Below are 20531 nucleotides of genomic sequence, written 5' to 3' on the forward strand. Positions count from 1 at the left end.
TAGCTTCTGAAAGATGACTGTTACACAGAAATTTTAAGTCCGGTTCTTAAAATTTTTGGTTAGCTTAAAAACAGAATGAAACTTCCACAGCCACTTCCTTTTCTCTCAGTGAGGTGTTTGCAATACAAACATTGCAAATTAGGCCTATTGGCCTGATTTGCTCTTGCAAATGTTTTTCTTGTGCCTTTCACTTTCTCGGTTTCATGTGCTGCCTCCGTGTTACATCTTTTAAGAGATGGGAGAGCTGAAGAGCGTAGGCAGTGTTTGTGCAGGAGGGCTTTCATGATGGATGTCTGTTTGCACATAGATATCCCAGTCTTGGACCAGCACTGCAAGAGGTGAATAGGGAAGGACAAAACAAGGGTAATGTTTGGACTCTGCATAGGAAATTGTAACAGGCTACCATGTTGCTAGGGGGTTGCCCTGTCAAAAAGAAAAAAAAAATCCAACACCCCCACCACACCCCCAAAACGCCATGTCAGTATTTGATGAGGAAATGTCACATTTGTTGTAGCTGGTCCATTTGTTCTGGAAAGATTGTGTATTTGTGTATTGTGGTGGAGGGGTGTTTTTAGCTCGGTAAATTCTAAGTATTATTGCGCAAGTTGTGTAACAGCGTTTGGGGCTATTGTGCTCATTTGAAATGCATGAAAAAGAGCAATGTGCACATGTTTGCGTAGCATTGGGATATTAGTTTTTTCAGCACTGTAGGAGGAAGCGTGAGCTGAGGGTACTCAAGAAAGCTGCATTTTGAATTTCCGTATGCACAACTTGTGTTGTGAATCCTGACAACCACTTAGTTGAGGTTCTAGTAAAAGCAGTGGACTTTAAAAATCTTAACTCTTGTATCTGAGCTGCAGAAGGTGGCTTGCCTTTGATCAATAAGGAATATTTCTAGTCAGAAGCCTACTGTTCCTTCAGAAGGAACATTTGTCACTGAGGGCAGTGCAAAGCTTAACTTGTGGCTGTGAAGAACATTCTGCACATGGCAGGAACCAAGCTGGTGCTTTAGCTCTGCCTTTTGAAATCTCCTGGCAGACAGCAGCACTTGGAAAAGCTCTGCAGTCTCTGCAGTGACAACTGAATGATCTTTTCATGTTTTCTCCTGCTGTTTAGGACCCTTTGAGCAGTAAAGAATTGGGTGTCCTTCAGCTTGTCTTTTTGGCTTAACTTTTGAGCAGCAGCAGAGGGTTGACCTGGTCAGCCAAGAATGATCTGTAGCTGGAGAAAGCTGAATTGAAGGCATTTCTCTTGTCACAGCCAGAGTACTGAGCTATGGGTGAATTATCAAAAGAAAAGGCTTGCTTTTCTAGTGCTTAGGATGCACTAGGAGAGAAGGCTTTTGCTTGCAGCCAATACAAAGTTGCAAAGACAGTTACTGAGCTGCATGCAGGAAACATCCCCCACAAAAACTCCCTTTTCCCTCCATTCCCCTGTTCATTTCTCAAAAGGATTTTAACCCTGAATAAGAAGCCTGTCCGTATTATTTGTATCAAATGGTGGCTAATAACGTTAATCTCCTTCTCTCTCCTAAATGCCTGCATTGGAACAAAAAGTTTATCAGTAAATGAAGTGAGAGGACCGGGAGGAGAGGGTAGAAAAAGAGAGTCTCGAGAGGATGATATTTTGAGGACAAATGGGGTGAAGACAAGGAGAAAAGGAAGATATAGTAGAAAATAGCTGAAAAGAAATGGCAAGGGAGAAAAGTAGATACAGCAGAAGCTAGAAAGATGTAGTAAATCAAATCAATAACATGTAATAACTGTTTTAATCAAATACACATACTTGCTTGCTAATAAATATTTACCTTCAGAAAGTGCAAGTCTTCTTGATCTACTCATTTTTGTAACAGTGTAAGGAAAAACTTCAGCTTACCCCAGCGGTGATGTCAGTAAGAGTGTAGAACAGATTGTGCAGTTTTGGATAAATTGATGTCGTACGTGTGAAGAAGTATGTTGGGTTCTAGAGCTGTACATACTCTGTTCCAAAACAAGCACAGCCAAGTCCCTAGTACTTAACTGTGATAGTTGTTAGTACTCAATACAAAAATAAAAGAATATGTAATGAGTACATGATAATAAGTGCTATTTAATGAAGTTCCATTGATATTTTTAAGCCTTTTATAACTCTTGTTTTGTGGTATTTGGTCAGTTTTAGTGCTGGTAAAATACTGTTCAGAAGGTGTATTCTGATAAGTTTCAGCCATATTCCTAGAACAGTGTGTTTCAGTGTTGTTCTTCTCTATTAAGTGAGCTGCAACAGCAACTTCCACATGTATTTAAGCTTTTAAATTTTTGAAATGATATGGATATTTAAAAACAATGTCATAATGGATCAGCTCAAAGGTCCATCTAGCCTGGTGTTTGTTTCCCCTAAATGTCTGGAGAGAAATAAAATATTGCAACACTAAAGTGGTATCTCCACGAGTACTGTCACAGCCTCCGTGACTTATGACGCAGGGGTTTCCTGGGCCCGGGGCATTATCTATCAGTGTTTAAAAAGGAAAAACAAAAAAAACAGCAGCAAAGGCTTCAGTGACTTCATCCATAGGGTATGTATCATCTAAACTGCATGAGGTTTTGCAGTCCTTAATTTAAAGACAGAATATGCCCTCATGGGCATTGCCTTTAATTTTAACCATGGCTGAGTTTCTGGCTTTGGTAGTTGTTATATATATTTTTCAAAAGTTCTAGAAAAACTTCTTATTTTTAGTTGATACAGTATGTGCAGAATTGTCAGGATAATTCTGTTTTAATTCCATACTACCTATTTTGCCACAAATGCAGGAGTGGAATAGAATTTATTTTTCATTAAACACAAAAGCAGGATTTTAGGAGGCAAAATGACTGATAGCCAGTAGTTAAAATACTAACATCGTTAACCAGGGGTAGAGGAGAAAGAAACATTTGAGCAGACACGGGAGGGAAATACTATGCTGTTTTGCCAGATTTCATCTTTGACACCAGTCTTTGGCTAGTAAGTACTTGTTCACATAGCTGGGAAGGTGGAGGAGTGTTTACCTCCTATTTGGTGCGAGGCAGATGGATGTGGGGGTGTGGTGCCGTGTTTTGTATATATATGCACGTGTGGGCGAAGTGAAAAAATGATGCCTCTGCTTACTTCCTCTTTCTCCCCACTTCCACTTAGCTAATATACTGATATAAATGTTATGATTAATACATTGATGAGATCTCAAACTGTTCTTTTTTTTTAGTTTCTTTCTTTTTTAAACTGTTAATATGTAGCTGCTGAATCACTTCACTGCAGGGAAATATGAGGAACCAAAGAACTGTTCAGACTGCAGTGGTTCAGCATGAAATGGTTTACACATTTTTCTGTAACAGATACATTTGAAAGTCATTGTTAAATGGCCCTTAAACTGACTTCCATCTGGTATAAGCCAGAGCTGGTGTGGGAGAGGGCTGTGTAAACAAGTACAGAAGAAATTCTGACTGGATCCAGGTGTAACAGGTTTTTTCACTTCTTTTTCTTTGACTAGGATTGATGATCTGAATCGCATAAAAATGGTCAAAATATAGTCAAACCTGAAGTGTCATAGGTCCTTGATAGCGTTTGGTTTTGCTGTTGTCAGTCCACACGTGCGATCAATTATAAAAATAGTTGCATCAGTTTGGGATCTAGCAATGTGTGGTGCTAAATTGCACTTGGGCATTTCTAGGAGTTGGGTATTTTCTACTAATTTCTTCAGTGCTTGCACTTTTCTCTTGCGTGAGAGCCTGGGTAGGCTACATTAAGGCAATACAAGAAGAAGCAAATGCTAACTCCTTGGTATTTAAAAGGAAGATCAAGAGCACTGAAACATTTTAACACAATCTTTTCTGCGTACTCCAGTAGTAGCAGACCTCTGCTGTATTTTTGAGGCCACGTTCAGTGTTCACACTTGCCCCTTTGAGTACAGCTAGACGAAGCGCGGGGTACCTGACCCCATCATTCCTGGAGGAAAGTCTGGGAGGAAGCTGGGCAAGAGGCAAGGTGTTTGCCCAAGACTTGGATAGTAGGAAGGAGAGAGGGGTTCCCTGGGGCCAGCATTGGCCAAAGGGAGACTAGTGGCACTCAGGGAGTACTGGAGGAAAGAAAAGGAGTCTCAGACACTTACGCCAGGGCTGGTGAGAGATAAAAATGTTTAAATTGGCATCTTGCCCTAATGTTAGCCAAAAGGTGCAGAATCTTGCAGAAATGCTCTAGGAGGAGTTCTGACCCAAACGCTGTGCAGTCTGTGGAGCGCACGATAAGCCAGACGTACACAATAAAGAATGATGTGAAAGCAGCTCACAGGAATGTTTTCTTTTATGAATTTTATTTTTATTGGACAACTTTTTAATATTTGTCTTCAAAGCTTGACTAAATGCTTCCCTCTTGAGAGTGTTGAAAATCTGAGAATTACATACATTGAATTATACATGTATTATACATGAATTATACATATACATGTTTATTAGAAACATTATATCTTAGTGTCATTTTGTTTTGGGTATCAATTACTCATCTGATAAAGTAACTCACTGGAAAAAATAACTTTTATTAAGTGTACTCTGAGTATATGATACATGCTTGAGTTATTAATGCCACTTTTCCTGTGACTCAACTGCGGGAAGAGAATAGATCTGTTCATAAGACTTGTGGTAGAGTACTTGTGCTAAGAGGGAGTCTAAGAGAGCAGTGTCTTGAGAGCCTCAGGAAAAGTTTAATATCTTGTAACAAAACAATACTGTCTGTAGAGTCTTTGCCTCCTGGTGTCAGATATTGAAATATCTCTGTATACGAAAGTGGTCAAGGAAGTATTTATCCTTAGCACCCTCTTCTGGGCAAGTTCTTAGCGTCTGGAAGCTTCAATAATGGATGTAAGAGTTCTTAAGATCTTTTTCATTGTTTTAAATTGCTCTTTCATATAGGTGCCTCTGATATTTATGGAAGCTTCCAATTTCTGATAGAACATCAGGAGCAATTTCTTAATATGCTCTCTAAAAATAATTTTACCATGTGTAAAATTAAAAAAAAATTCTTCATTGTGGTATATTGTTCCTTAATTTTCTGAATATTTTACCTTATATCGGTTCATCTACATTGGATGTTCTTCACATATCCTCATGAAGATGCTACGCACATGGCATTATACAGTATTTTTAGCGTAACCAACCAATGTAGTAGAGACTGGAACGAGCACTCTCTTGGAAACTGAAACACCTGCAAGACTGTTTGATGTAATTGTAAGGGAAACAAGACGGACTTAATTTCATGCATCTTCATTTCACTTTTTCTACAATGGTTAGCTTTTTAGTTGTATTCTTGTCACTTGCTGCATGTTTTGAGTACTGTAGTGATGAGTATTGGGGGTAAATTGCTCAGAGCTGACGGTCTTTCAAAGTCTTACCTGGGAATCATACTCCTCATAAACAGTCAGTCTGGGCTTCTTTTGATTAAAAAGGGGAAGCTTTTCCATAGAGGCTATAGAAAATTTGAACACTTTCCTAAGCGTGCATCTTTCTGATCTGCCAGAGATTGCTGGCTTGGTTACTACATAGTCCCTTATTGTTTTTTAACTGAGACTTTTAACCTGCCTCTAGCAAACTTGGCCTTATGTGGTCTCCTGTTTTGCATTGTGCTAAGACTGAATTTTGTATCGCATGTTCTGGCTAAGAGAAGTCCAGGAGAGAAGGTTTTTATTTAAAATAATATATTTTCACAGAGACTTCTGTTTGAAAGCCTGCTCTGTGCATTCACAGTAACTTTTTTTCTCATTTGTTATGGGACTTGGAAATGCTGCAAAACATTCAGGGTCTTGAAGGGTTGTTGGAGCCATACAGCATTGCTCTCTTTCCTGATGGAAAACTCACTTTCCTATTGCTAACTTAATAATTACATTGAGGACAAGGTGGATGTGATGTGGTAGAACATGCTGACATGGTGAGAACAAGAGGTTGAAGGTATGAAATAAGGGTACTAGAGTGGCTGGTAAAAGGTGGAGCAAACCTAGGCGTATAAAAGAGGTGTGAGCAGGAGAAAGCAGATGATACTCTAAGTGTTTAAAGAGAGGAAGTTAATCAGATTTTTGCCTAGTTAACTACCTGCAGTGTTCTGTTCAGTGAGAAATGTTATATTCAGACTTGGACTTGGCCTCCTCAGTGAAAATAGAACATGAGGAGGAGGGGACAGCTAGGAAAAATCCACCCAGAATGAATCCTAAAAGCCCTGGTGACATTAGGTACCACCTGTATGAAGAACCCAACTTCTCCAGGATCAGCGACACAGCTTGTGTATGCTGCTGTTGCATGGTTCAGAGCACAGGTTTCAGAGTTCAGACCAGAGCAGCCAGTGTGGTGGGATATGATCTGCTGAGAGAGGTTAATTAATTAAAATTAATTCAAGGAGTTACTGGCTGTTGATTAGGGCTACCCATCTTCTCCATACATACTGTGAATAGGTGTGTTCCTACAGGACATTTGGAGCTACAGCTGTGTTTAGGCAAAAGACCGAGTCACAGCCATCTTTTAATTTGAGCTGTTAAGATGTCTCCCATCAGGAATCTTCAGTCATCTGGCATAAGTGTGACTGAGCATGACCATGACAAGACTTTCTGCAGAACAAGAAGCATCTTCTGTATCATCCATGATGTTCTGAATAAAGAACGCTTTGCTTTTAGTGATCTGCTTTCTAACTGTTTAACTTTGTTCTCTTTCTTCAGAGGATGTGCTGAGTAAAGATGCTGGGGAGTGTGCAATATGCCTGGAAGAGCTGCAGCAAGGAGATACTATAGCACGGCTGCCTTGCCTCTGCATATATCATAAAGGGCAAGTATTCCTCATGCTGCATGTACAATTTTGGAAGGTTGTATTTATTGGGTATCACCTCTAAGGGGTGCTTAAAGAAGAACTAAAACTTAGTCACTTCTTATATATAAAAAAAAAACTAAAAAAAAAAAAAAAAACTAAAAAGAATTTTAAAATATAGCATCTTTGTCTCTCCACTGATGTATTTGCAGTCTCTCACACTTGCATGAAAAACCTCACAGGAACAAAAGCAGTAATCAGCTATGTGGGGAAAGAGTGAATGTCATAGCTATGGATCTTAGGTTGTGTGTACTAAGATAAAAGTTTTGTCAAATGCTGGTAGACTAGGAAAAAAAAATCCACTCACTTAAACTTTTTTCATATTTGTTTTCACTCATGTTTAATGTTCTACTTCCTGTAGTTAAAACAAAAGATGTAAGCAAGATAATGGTGTCAACAGTCAAGTAAGCTCTGCGTAAAAGCTGGATAGGAATTTGTAAAATGATTGCTTAGAGGAAATTTTAACACTTAAGATATTTATTTGTTCAGTAATATTTAATATCCATATACTACTGTGGCTGAGAATTATTAAATTTTCAATTAATGTTGAAATTATTCTTTTCTGCTTGTATGTGAATATTTAAAGATGTATAGTGTGCATGTGCATATGCCTATATTTCTTTGTATAGCATAAAATCCTTCTATGCATTTAAATAATGATGAATCAATTAATATGCAAATCTTATTACTAAATTTTACCAAGAAATTCATCCAGCAATTCTGTTCATTTTTGTCTTTCATCCAACAGCTGCATAGATGAATGGTTTGAAGTAAATAGATCTTGCCCTGAGCATCCGTCAGATTAAGACAAGATTCATGTTTTTAGGTAATATTTTTAGGCAAGTACATTTCTAGAAAAAATATTTTGATTATCTGAAATAACTCATTATGGTTTTGTTGTAATTTGTGAGTTTACTACTGTGTGTCAGAATTGCAATATTAATTAATAAATATTGAAATATATTAAATATGTAAAAGGCTTCTGCATCCTTGTATGACATGGTCTGAAATGATGTATTCCAGGTTAAGTAGGAAAGCGGTAGTTCAATGCCAATAAAGCTTTAGCATTAACTTTTAAAGATTATTTTTGCCATGGGAATGAAACAAAATTAAAATAATATAATCACATAACTTTGGATTGTTCCATAAACACTGGCATTTATTTCTGACAGAAAGCTTTTGGAATCTTATTAAAAAGTTTAAACTATGTATTTTTAAAATTGCTTTCATGTTAATGCATTCCAGAATGAAAAGAAAAATGCTAACGTGTGCCTATCCATCCCATCCCATAGAGTTTCACATTTTTCCAGCTTATGTTTTGTGTTAATGATTTCAGATCTGCAATCAGTATCAAAGGTTTAAAGGATAGGTTTATTCTTTTAGTTGCCGAGTTTTAAATCTTTATCTTGCATTAAACTACCGGCTCCAAACATTGCAAAACACACCAACAGTCATAATAATTCTTATAGCAATAGCGATATCCGAATTCCTTGCTAGCAGATGGAGGTTTGTGTTTTGTTGTGGGTTGAATTTAAAAAAAAAAAAAGTCATTGTTAGCATTTGTTTGTTAATTTATTTTGCTTCATGAGTCTGTGGGTCACATTGCAGTGATACTAAATATGACTGTTGCAGGAGCAGCAGAGAAAGCCTGAAGGAAAGTATCCTGCTACAGGGGTGACTGTTTTAACCGCAGAGCAGTGTTAGCCTAAACAAATAAACAGATAAATAAATGTCGTACTTCCTTTATTGTATCCAACAACTGATTTGTGGAAGAAGCCCATATGCTGTTTATAAACATGTTTGTGTCTATAAATGCTCATGGGTGTCTAACATCATGTTAAATCCAATTTGCTTTTTATCACAGCAGAGACGGTGATAATTGGGGGCTTAGGGAAAAGGGGAAGGAAAACACGGTGTTCGTCTTTGTGTTGTTTCTCTGTGTTATATACTGAAATATCTGAAACGATGATCCTTTGTCTTCTGCTTTTTCAATAGCTGCTTCCACTGATCAGAAAACATAGGAGACTGAGGTTCCCTCGCTGAACACAGCGTGCCTGGCTTGAGACTTAGACAGTTCTTTGTGGCTGAAGAAGGCAAATACGGACAGTGACATGGAATAAACATTGCAGAGACCAGCTACTTGCCAGTAGAGCTCAGTATACCAAACACTCATGCAAAGGACACACAGGGATTTTGAAAATGCTGCACATTCTGTAACAATCTACTCCCCACAGACATTATTGATGCTATTTTGTACTGGAAGGCCAAAGTTCCTAATTTCAGCCTAACTTCTGGTTTGGTGAAGAAGCAGATTATTGGACATGTTTCCTACTGCCTCAAGTGGAAGCTGGGACGTTCGATATGTGCTATCTGAGACCCGTGCAGGAGAATGGCCCTGTTTTTGAGACAGAACGTTTTCACCTTCTTATTGGCTGAAGAAGAGTAAATGGCAAACTAAATATAATATAATCTAACAGTGTGAGCTTATTTACTGAAATCACACCCTATTGTCTGTTCTTCACTTTTTTCAAGAACAGAAAACATAAACTTCTCTGCATAGGAATACTATATTTCAAAGTTTTGTAACTGAACCTTTGTCACAATGCAGTCCAAAGAGTAAAACCAAGACAGGTAACTAATTTATATTGATCAAGCTATAGGGATTGTTGAAATCTGCACATTGTATTGCTATTTAAGTAACTAAAACTTCTCTTTTACTGCTTGTGAGTAAAACCGAAAAAGAAATGCAGCAAAGTAAAATCTTACAGCTATGCAACTTTTTTTTTAATAGGAATAAAAGAAGAATTACCAATTTTAAGTGCTGCCAGTTAAGGTAATTTGTTTAACGGGTATTTTTTTAAAAACTGTTTCAGGTAATTATTTTATTGTACTACTCTCATCTCCAGGCTGCCTCCTGAGGTGTAAATGAATAACTGCAAATGTGGGCACAGCAAGAGCTTTTCATAGGCATGGGTGAGGTAACATCAAGGTGGGATTTGTGTTTAATTTTTAAAACACTTATGCACAAGCTTTTTTGTTTTCTTGTTTTAATATTTTTTCATGGCAGGATCTGTAGTAGTTTGCATCTAAATCATTGGTCTAGTCATGTGAAGGCTGGCATTTGAAAGTGTGGTTTGTTTGATTTTTTTGAAAAGGCACCTGCATTTGTTTAATTTATTATTATTTTACTATGTTATATTGGTATAACCAGGGCTCCATGAAATGTAGGATGTATCTGGAGGAGTACACCAAGTAAAACTGTGGATAAGTATTAGTTCCCATAACGTATCGAAGTCCAAAAAAGTCAAGACAAAAAACTGGAACAAATACCAGGTCTTAGAAGCATACTTTTTATATCAAGAATTAATCATAGTTTCTGAATTTCACAGTACAGGGAAGAGTTTATGAATATTTATTAGTGACAGAAGTTTTAGTGGTTTCAGTAGTTAAAATAAATTGCGCAACACTTTAAATGTTTTTCTTGTGCATACATAATTCTGCTTTCCTTTTTTGTTTAAGTACATATTTCTCTCTGTTGCTACTGTGATTCATATCAAAAGGGCAAAGAACAGTAGCAACTGCTGCTATCCAGGAAAACAAGTGCATTGCATGTTATTAGACTCCTGTCTTGCTTGCAGAGCAATCCTTGCCTGGTTAACATTTTCCCCTGAATGTTGTTCTGTGAAATGCCTTTGTTGTGCTGCAAATCTGAAGGAGTCCAACCTAGATAACAGACTTGATCAATGGCGCAGTTTCTGCATTTTTTGGCTTGCATAACTGGTTTCAACTGAACCTATAACTATGGGGCCCCTATTGTATTCCCTTTTTCAGTGGGAGCAGAACCATTTTGTCATACTTCCAATTCCGTAGTCATATCAAAGGTACAGTACTTTCCTGTACAGGTTACTTTTTAGTAGAGAATCATTGTGTTGCCTTGTATTATCATTAAGGGGGGAAAATCACAGCACCTATGGTATTTTAATAGTGATGTTGCCTGGAGGTCCATTTTTCCGATGTTTTGAATTCTTTCTATCTTCCGAAAGTAAAGCATTTGCATTGATTTAATGTTTACTGTTGGCTTCACGCCTACAGGAACTGATCTGTAGTATGTAAAGGAGGTAGGTTAGTGTTTTGGTGTCCCATGCTCCAAGGTTGTAGATAGTCTTTGGCTTGGGGATTAAGTAGATAAATATTTATAAACATAAATTTGTTTACAACTTAAGCTCAGTTTCAGTAGTTCATATTTTAGTACATTTGCTGTTTTTTTTTGTAAACCTCAATTTTTTTTCTGCAGTCAGATGCAAGCAGATGGTTCAAAGACCCGACAGTCGTCACTGCCGACCTATGCTTAGGGCCAGTGTTTGAAAAGTGTGCCACTAGCAATTGCTCTGATCTGCAGTTTTGTAGGCAAGAGTCGGCCCAGTTGAGCAGCAGTACTCTGGATCGTTTGATATGAGGTCAGCCTTAGACCCTAGTTTTGCATTCTCGGTGTACATAAATCTCCTTTCAAAGCCTATGGAAAGTTGGCTTGTATCAAAAGCCGTAACATGGACCAAGCCTAGAATGACCTTGGATGCGTAAGACTGGTGCTTAGGTTTGAAAACTCCTGTGGAAATTCACCTGCATTAAGCTTTCTGTCACCAGCTATGTTGCTCGGTGAGAGACAAACGCACTGTATACGTAGCTCTAGTCATTGGCAACACCTTCATTTTAAAAACATCCTCACAGTGGTCCTGAATCATTGTGCTTCAAAAGGGGGAAAAAACAGCAAACAAGAGTCCTGTGTTGCAGTCGAGGAATACCACGCTTGTCCACAAGAAGCAATAAGTTAAATTAGGGTGCGATATGCTTCTTTGCCTGTAAATATATTAAGATTGCCAATTCTCTGTTGTTTCAGAATATTTTCTGTCATCTGACCTGTATCTTCTTGAAGTATGTAAGGGTGTGAAGCAATTTCCATACTCAGGTCTGCCATTAACATGCTGCTTGCCAGAAGGGGAAGAGTAGACACAACACTGTCATGAAATGTGAGGTTTTTCTGAGCTTGTAACATAACTGTGTATCTTGAGTAGCAACTTTTTTTTCTAAAGCTAGTAGTGGAAGTGGCTATGATTTGGATTGTATATAACTGTACTCCATGCAATACCAAGAGAGCCATGCTACTGTTGGTACAAGGCACTGATTAGCCTGTCTTTTATAAATCAGTACATCTATAATAACATTTTTCTTTTGAAGTAGTCAGCTCATTTTCTTTCAACATGTACATTAGATGGTGAGTTCAATGGGACATAGGAAAAATACGAAGCACACTGCAAACTTGCAGTATTTTATTTTTGGGAAGGGTAAAGTGTAAGACAAATGGTCTTGTTTGTAATCAATTTAATTTTCATATTCAAGGATAAGTGTACTGCAGTATTTTTAAATGGAAAATTTGTAGGTAATGTACAAAGATGTGGGTGGATACTTGTGACCTTTTTTCTCTTTCTGCTCCCCCTCTTTATGATATAAAGGAGATTTTATGACTTAAACAATCCTGAGATTTATATATTTATCCTTGTTCTTAATGTTAGGAATACTGGCTTTTTAATTAAATTTTTGCTGAAAGACTGGAGAGCTAGTAAACCTGACTCGCAGAAGACTAAAATCTCAGCAAATGTGGAAAAGATAATTTTTAGTCAGAAATATGGATCTTTGGTGTTTATAGGTGGATAATGTCTAATGCACATAAGATGTGTTTATGGATGTTTTTAGTGCACCTTCTTTTCCATTTGAGGGCTTCAGAAACTCACTCCATTTTTTTTTTTGTGTTCCACCAAAAACAGGGAACTTGGCACTTGAATATTCTTGCTATCTCTGAGTAAACAGCAACAAAGCATACATTGGTTCTGGTGCAGGCCATGATATCTCTGAGTTTCTGTGAATTTTAGCTGCTTTGTCACATTGAAAAAAAGAATATTTGTGTGTAAATTTGCTATTGCTGTTTTGTATCTGCTGATTCTGATGTACAGTGGAGTTTCCTGAGAAAAGACTACTAAATATCCTGGAATGCAGAAATGCCACTACAGGATCTTGCAATTTACCTTTGCCGGGGGGGATTAGCTCTTTTTTTCCAATCAGTGCTACGTTTCGTGATTCAGTTTCCACCCCTCAAAGCTTAAAACTCATTTTATTATTAGTTTCATCCCTTCTTCCTATCTGAAGAAATGATGCTTTTTTAGGGCCTCATCCCCTTAATCTTTGGAAATGCTTTCCTTTGGCATCATTAAGAGTAAAGTATGAGAATGCAGTTGGAAGAGGAGGGCTTGTTTTGCTACCACCCAGCCAAAATGTGGGGTGGTTTTTTTTTTCTTCCTGTAGCAGTGTCATCAGCTTGTACCACTTAGGTTTTTGTCATCCAAAATACTCCATGTGAGAAATTCACACCAGAACCGTGGCCAGTTTCTGCTTCCTAAATGCAAAACTTCTGCAGTGTTTTTCTGTATAAATTAACAGAAGCACTGTTTGCTCCTAAAATCAGATTGAAGATGGTTTAGCCTGTTGCAAAAGAACAGTCCTGCAAGACTCTCCAGTTGCATTTGGTTATCTTGTGAGACCTGTCCTACGGTTTGGTTGGCTTCTTAAGCCACTGCATAACATTTTGTAAAGTAATTTCTCCATGAGTACATCAGAGCTGATGACAGGATACACTGTAACATGACCTAATTGTGGGGCATTACTAGTCGCTGAAGACTTGCTCAGATAAACTATCGTAGAATTATCCTGCACCTGAAGATTGGACTTGGTTCTGTCTCTGACCTAATAAGTTGCCGACGTACAGTAACTAGCAGGCAGCAAGCCCACTTCTCGCTGATCTTTCTGGCAGCTTTTAATCTATGTATGTTTGTTTGAGAGACTTTTGCCCTTGGGTGTGCTTTGGCAAAGATTTTGCAATGATAAGTAGGATTTGCTTGATTCTGGCAGAGTTTCAAAAGTAAGTAACGTGATGTTGCAAGTACCTAATCTGTTGCTGAATCCTGTTGCTCTTGTTTCCCCTCAGATCTCTCCCCCCCCTTTTTTTTTTTTGCTAATTTGTTATTTTTAATAGTAGACACTTCTCAACATAAGTGGTCACAAGCTCTTGAGGTGTGAAATGTAACAGGAAGAGGCATCAAAGCATGACTCTGTGTTCTTCCTGTATATATTGAGATGAAGCTCAAGTATTCGCTATTGTATGGTGAAAAATTCACTTCTAGCTGATATTGCCAAAGTACTGTAACTTTCGAGGAAGAAAGGAGGCAGCTTAGGTGTAGAGGGGATGTTTTGATGAACTACTTAATCTTAAAAGCTGCAGCATCACACTTAACAAGTGATGATCCAGCATTAACCTTATCACTTGACTGAGAAACTGGTTTTGGCTCTCCATACCATTTAGCAGACGCACCTGCTGGTAGAGGGCACAGCATGTATCCCCCTTTTTTATATGCCTCTTTCCACAGAACTAACCCTGTTCGCAAAGGATTAGCTGGAACTCCATGATGGCTTATGAAATGCTACATTTACATGTAGTGGTAATGGATGTTTTCCTTCATTACCCTAAGCAGAAATCAGAATGTGATTTGCAATGTCTAATGTAAAACATGTTTGTAATTTTTTTTTTTAATTGAGCAGTATGATTGCAAGTTGACTTAAGTTGTTCTAAGGTACTTTTTTCAGTGGTCTGCCAGTGCATAATCATGAATGAAAATATTTTTTATTGATTTTTTAGGTTGTATGTTTAACATTCCATTCATGTAAAATATGTACAAATATATGTAATAAATCTTTTGAAGCACAATTTCCATAACACCTCCAGGAGGTTTTTTTTGTTTGTTTGCTTTTCTGTAAGTATTGGTGAAAGAGGCACAGCTGTGGGGCAGAGCTGCTGTATGTCTATGCTACAGACCAAACTGAAAACTGAGCGAGAGGAAAAGCAGTGTAATGGTGTATAGTCACAGCCGTAAAAGCAACTTGACATCTAGGCTGTCTGCAATTCTGCAGGTAGCAATCCAGACTCTCTGGGCCAGCTTCTGGCCCCTGTCACAGCCCCTTTAGCTCTTTGCATATCCTGCAAAGCAGATATGTGACAGGCTTTTATCCAGCTGGCTAAAGATTGCCTTGGCAGAGCAGAGCCAATGTCGCTGCTGTTTTGCCAGGGTAGATGGTGGCTGGAAGAGGGGTGGGTCTGGTTGATGTTGTTGCATAATTTAAGAGTCAACACATGATCAGTCAGATCCAGAGGTGGGAAATTCATGTGGATGGTTTAAAAAAGGCAAACTGCCTCCTTCCCCATCCTCTAGAGATGGGGGAGCAGGAGGCTCAGCTAGATCGAAGCATCAAGCTGATAAGCATAATACTCTGCTTATTCATTCTGTCTCCTCTACCCAAATACCCTTCTAGCTTTGCCCTAACACACTTGGTAGTTGCCTCTCTAAAACTGACTCTGCCAGCATACCCATGGCTCAGCAGCAAGTGGTTTTCCCTGTCCCTGATGGTTACCAATACTCTCCCATCTCAACCTGAAAAGCTGGGAGAAGGCTACTACACAGGCTTCTGCAGACACCTTTGCTCCTAGGGGACTTAATTGCTGCCCAGAGCCACAGGTGGTGTTAAGGCAGCCTACAAATGAGCTCTCTGGCAAGGGCATGGAGGATTTGTACAGGTGTCTGCCTGGAAACTTACCTTCTGGATAGCAGCTGCAGCTAATAAGCTTGTCAGGTTGCCCACCAGTGCTGTAGGCCGTGGGCTTTGGAGACCTGATAGGGTTATTACTCTAAATCTGCCTGTCCGCTCTGGCAGTGGCTGGGGGACTGCCACCCTTGTGCTAAAAGCAAGTGAAATGCAAGCAGTGGCACAAGTCAGCCCCGCACTGTTGAGCACATGCAGGTTTGTGGCTAGGTATGGGGCAAGGCTGCTGGGAGGAGAGCTGGGAGCTGGTGCATTGACTCCCCATCACCACCCCCAACCAATGCAGGGCAATGCTCCGTGCATCTGTGGCACTCTGAGCAAAATCAATGTGCGTTTCACCAAGATTATGCGTGTGTGATGAAATGAGAAGATTTTGCTTCTCCCTTACTCATCAGACAGGAAACGGCGCCTCTTAGGTTAATGTGTTGCATCTCAGCCGGACAGGGTGCTGCTCCCAGCTGGGGGCTCTCGGCACTCTAACAATATCTGCTGGAGTCTGGTGCACGGATATTTAGCATGAATTCCTCAAAGGCTGGATGGCCTTTCTTGCTTGTTCCTCTTTTGAGAGAAGCCTTCTGGAGTGGCCATGGGTAGCAAAGCGAGTCGTTAAAGCATAGGGACAGTTGCGACCCTTGCAAGTCTCTCCTTGGGAGCTGATAGTTTTAATATATGAATTATTCAGGTCTGCACCAAGAGACAGTTGGATATAATTACTATGGAACATGTCCATATCTCTTGCTAGCGTAACTTTTTTTTTCCTGCTTGGCTTCTAGGAAGCCTGAATTCCTTCATTGCCAGTAATTCCTGTGTTTTTTCTTCTCTGTCTTGGGCACGTGAAATGGGAGCTATATTATGGAAGCAATTGATAATTAGTTAGAACCACGTTTGGCTTCACATCAGGAAAATCTGCTGGAAGTTATTCCAATCGAGTAGGTACAGAATTTCATGTGTGGAATTTAAATTAGTGGCATCTGTTGGTTTCAAGTTTATGCCCTCCCGCATATCACTGCGACGCGGCAGGAGGCGAGGCGCTCGGTTGTGCAGGGAGCACATGGCGTGGCGGCACGGGGCTGTTCCTGGGGCTGCACCGTGCGCAGGCGGAGACAGCGGCTCAGGGCTGGGGCCGTCAGTACGGCGGGTGACCGGCACGGGCTACAGCTGCCGTGTGGGCCTTGGCCGCGCTAGCGCATGCTATTGTTTGCATGCAAAGGCTGATGCGTGGGTATGGCCAGCAGTTGATGTATGGTTGCTTCTGGGTGCAGCATTGCTTCTAGTAGCGGGAGCGAAGTACCTGGCATGCAGCAGAGAGCAGGGAGGGAGCGAAGGCTCCCTGTGGCGTTGGAGCTAAGGTCTCGTCTTCCTTCCCCCCTCAGCGCTGAGGCGATGCCTGTGCCGTATGGTGGTGAGAGGTGTCCTTCTCCCTCGGCCTTGGTGTTCGAAGGGGCCCTGCTCCACCACCCGTTCCCAGGGCAGCAGTTTTCTGCCACGCTCCCGTTTGCTGCCGGCTTCCCTGTGGCGCCGGCACCGGCTGCGCCCTCCCGCAGCAGGACCACGATCCTGTGCAGGCGCTGGTGGCTCGGGCACTGCCGGTGCGGGAGGGCAGGATGCCACCCTGTAGCATGACCTCCACTTTTTGGGGGCAGTCAGGGCTGACAGAAGCGGACAGTTGTTGCGGGCACAAGTCCCTGAATGTATTCAGTGATGAACCGGCTCTTTCTCTTGCCTTAGCGAAAGCCAAACGAGACGGCATTTTCCAGCCCTCGTTTAATCAAGCATCTGTTTTCTGAGGGGGGTGAGATCAGGGCTGCGCAGGGGCAGGGAGGAGGGTTGGACATAAATAAATAATTGTGCAAAGCCCATCGTCAGTTGACGTAAGATGACTCACTCCTCGCAAAGGCAACCGACTGGAGGAGGCAGATATTAAAAGCCTGGGGACGGGTCCCCAGTGCACTTGGCTCCACTTGCCGTCCGCAGCTTGGTGGAGACTGCGGGTGCTCAGCACCTCTCCGGATTTGGCCCATTATATTTTGAGTCATGTTGTGTGTCAAGCTCCTGCCCTGCTTTTTGCTTTCCTGCTGGTTACAGCTTGCTTGCTTTGAATGTGTGATTAAATTTTAACCGAGACCTGCTTTTTTTTTTTCTTTCCCCGCTCCTAGTTGTTTCTTTAAGCAGACTTCAAACCAAAAGGGGGGAAAAAAATCCCACCCCCTTCCCATCGTGGAGGTGGCCACGGCCGTGGGCAAGGGGGAAGCCATGGTGTCGGGCAGCACGGCTGCAGGCAGGGGGCGGCGGGTGCCGCTGGCCCCAGGGCCGCTGCACAGGGGCGCACGGCCGCTGCCAGTGACGCTGGCCCGTGTCATCCCTGGTGGGAAAGTCAGGGGCTTGTAACAGGGACGGTTCCCTCCCATGCTGAGACGGGGGGGGGTCTCCTCCATCCTGCCCTGATGGACCCGCATGGCTTGTTAGGAGGAAAGCTGCTCCCTTTAAAAGTCACCTGCACCAGGATTAACGTTTGGTAAATTCAGGATTAACAGATCCGGCAGGTAATAGGAGCAGGATAACTTGACAGCTTTATTTGCTCAGGTGGTAAAGTCCAAGTCTCTCAGCTTGCAAAGCTTTAGCGGCTAATTAAGTTGCTGCCACGGATAGGGTGAATCCCAGGCCACACGCAGCAGAGCAATAATTTGGTTGTTTGCAAAGTGTTTCCTGAAGCTCCAGCTCTGGCTTTCCTCCACGAGGGTGCCCGTCTGCAACGGGTGCAGCCTGTGTGCAAGGCGTGATTTGCTCTGGGACGCTGGCTGCATGCCATGAAGGCGGAAGCGGGCCGGGCAGCGCTGCGGCAGGGCTGGGGCTGTGTCAGCCCCTCCGGGAAGGGGGAAGCGTGGCAATGTCCCTGCGGAAACGGGAGCGCGGGGCCAGGAGGTGTACAAGCTGGCGGCTGCTGGGGAAGGGAAAGTAAGAGGTGTCCATAAAGTGGGAAAATGATATCTGCAATTGTTTCCTCCAGTCGTCCCGGGGGGGCTGTGGGAAGCCCCGGTGTTTAGTGGCCCTCGGTAACAGTGATGGCTGCAGGCTCTTTTGCGTGGCGATGATTTAGGCATTGACACCTTAAGGCATTGCTTTACCCCTGTGAAAGCGCCAAGGTGGTGTCAGCAATGCCAGAACCCTGCTGCGCTGGGTCGTCGCCCTGGGGACTCGCCGTGAATGTGGACATGCAAGGCTGCAGGACATCACCCTGGTTTCATAGCATAAAACTACGTCTGCAGTTCTTGCCCCTGGCCAGTTCTGTCAGAGGGACCCGGAGCACCCACTGCCTCAAAGTGCTTGGTTTAACTGGGAGGACTTAGCACCTCGCCAAAGCCTGAAACATTCGGGAGGAGGAAAAGTTGCTTTAGCCAAAAAACAAGCAGCGGGTGCGCTTCTGCAGCCCATTTCATTTTGCTGGTGTGGACTGGGGGCTAATGTAGGCTGGCAGGGCGGTGTGCTCAGGACTGCAGGTCGGCTCTGCCCGGGGAGGTTTAATCCCCATCTCCCTCTGCCTTCCCTTGCTGAGGGGATTCCTTTAAAGTCTTTGGGCTGCAGTGCCCTCGGCTGGGGAGGGATGGTTCGGGGTTTTATTTCCTTTGACCTCTTCTGTCATGATGCTCCTCCACAGCCCCTGGTGCTACGGGTGTCTTCCCACACAGCTGTTCCCTGGGGTTGCATCTGTACCATAGCTATTTCCTCTGCAATACCAACCCTCAGATCAAACCATCCTGCGGACCTGAGGCAAGTTATTGCAAAACCTTGCAACTTCCTCACCTGCTGTTCAGATCCAAGAGTCGAGAATGAACTGGGGCTTGTCTCAGCCCCTTCGAGATTCACAGGGAATTCAAATATAAATCCATCAGGATAAAAGACAGGAATTCCCCGGTGCCTGTGGCACTCCCTGCATCCTCTGTCAGTTTGCACACTGGGAATCCGACGGCGAGAAAGGACTTGCCACTGTCACATAAATCACCTTTTTAGAAGCCTCACCCTGTCCTACAGGGAGGCTGCACTCCTGACTGAGAAAGCTCCCTGAGCCAGGTAACAGGAGCAGTGTTAAATAAAAATAATAATAATAAATCGAGACAGTCCTTGAGTGTGGTAGGCAGCCCCACAACCTGGCATCCATTTTCATCTAACATGATCCTGCTACTTTATTTCTACTTGCAAAGCAAGTGTCAACGCATTCATGCGCAGCTTGTCACTTTTTGCTTCTAAGAATATTTGTTTCATGAGCTGTGAAACAAAAGACCTCTGCAGCGACTTCCAGTTCCCAGCAGCATCTCCTTCCTCCCTGCCTTTGGCCCATCTCTGACTCCTTTGCTCCTAAACACTGCTGTTTAGAAGGTTTTATAACAGGTGCCTGTTTTCCTCTGCCGAACCAAGGTAACTGAAAGAGCTGAAGCTACAAGGAAGCGAGCATGGCCCTCCCTCTCGCTCCCTCTCCGCTACCCCCACGGCACGGGCTGGAGAGATTTAGCATCCTGTACAGACTCTGACTAAAAGACCAAAGGACGCATGGCGCACACCACCTTGCAAGTCTGAGGATGTCCGTGGAGCCAAGGGAGTGAGCTGGGTCTGCTGCGCAGCACTGATCTGCAACGGGATGCTCCTATGTGCTTTGCAACGCTTTGCCGCTAGTGGAGGTGCCAGCTTGCAGCAAACTGCCCTACAGCCCCGAGGCCTTGCTGGCACTACGATCTGCGTGTGCAAGTACTCTGCCACGGTGTTGCGAACCTTCCTGAAGGGGTTTCTGAACTGGAGATGCAGTCCTCACACCCAGTTAGCAGCATGAAACCAGCTTTTAAAAAAGCATCCTTCTCCAAGGAAGGGGCTGTGTGTGAACAGAGCTGGAAACCCCTGTGTTGGACCAGCTCGCTCGAGGGCCAGTGTGTTTTCTGGCATTACCAATAAATGCACGCACCTTGCACCAGCCAAATACAAATGTTGTAC

General features: G+C 42.2%; 1 protein-coding gene across 6 annotated transcripts in view; it reads left to right on the forward strand.

The window, feature by feature from the left end:
- ZNRF2 (zinc and ring finger 2) overlaps positions 1-14661 on the forward strand; it is a 62398-nt gene extending 47737 nt beyond the window's left edge. The window contains exons 3-7 of one of the 6 annotated variants that reach the window (XR_010883465.1): positions 6704-6809; positions 7597-7674; positions 8844-9479; positions 9755-11875; positions 12671-14661. Coding sequence is in view for 1 of the 6 variants with exons in the window: in XM_067291429.1 (XP_067147530.1) it covers positions 6704-6809; positions 7597-7654 (164 nt within the window). In the remaining 5 variants the exon portion in view is untranslated. Of the gene's footprint in view, positions 1-6703; positions 6810-7596; positions 7675-8843; positions 9481-9754 lie in introns of those variants that run through there. The other 5 variants (XR_010883463.1, XR_010883462.1, XR_010883461.1 and 2 more) reach the window with 5 other exon arrangements.
- Positions 14662-20531: the final 5870 nt, after the last annotated feature.

Source organism: Apteryx mantelli, chromosome 2, assembly GCF_036417845.1.
Source record: "Apteryx mantelli isolate bAptMan1 chromosome 2, bAptMan1.hap1, whole genome shotgun sequence".
NCBI classification, from domain to species: Eukaryota; Metazoa; Chordata; class Aves; order Apterygiformes; family Apterygidae; genus Apteryx; species Apteryx mantelli.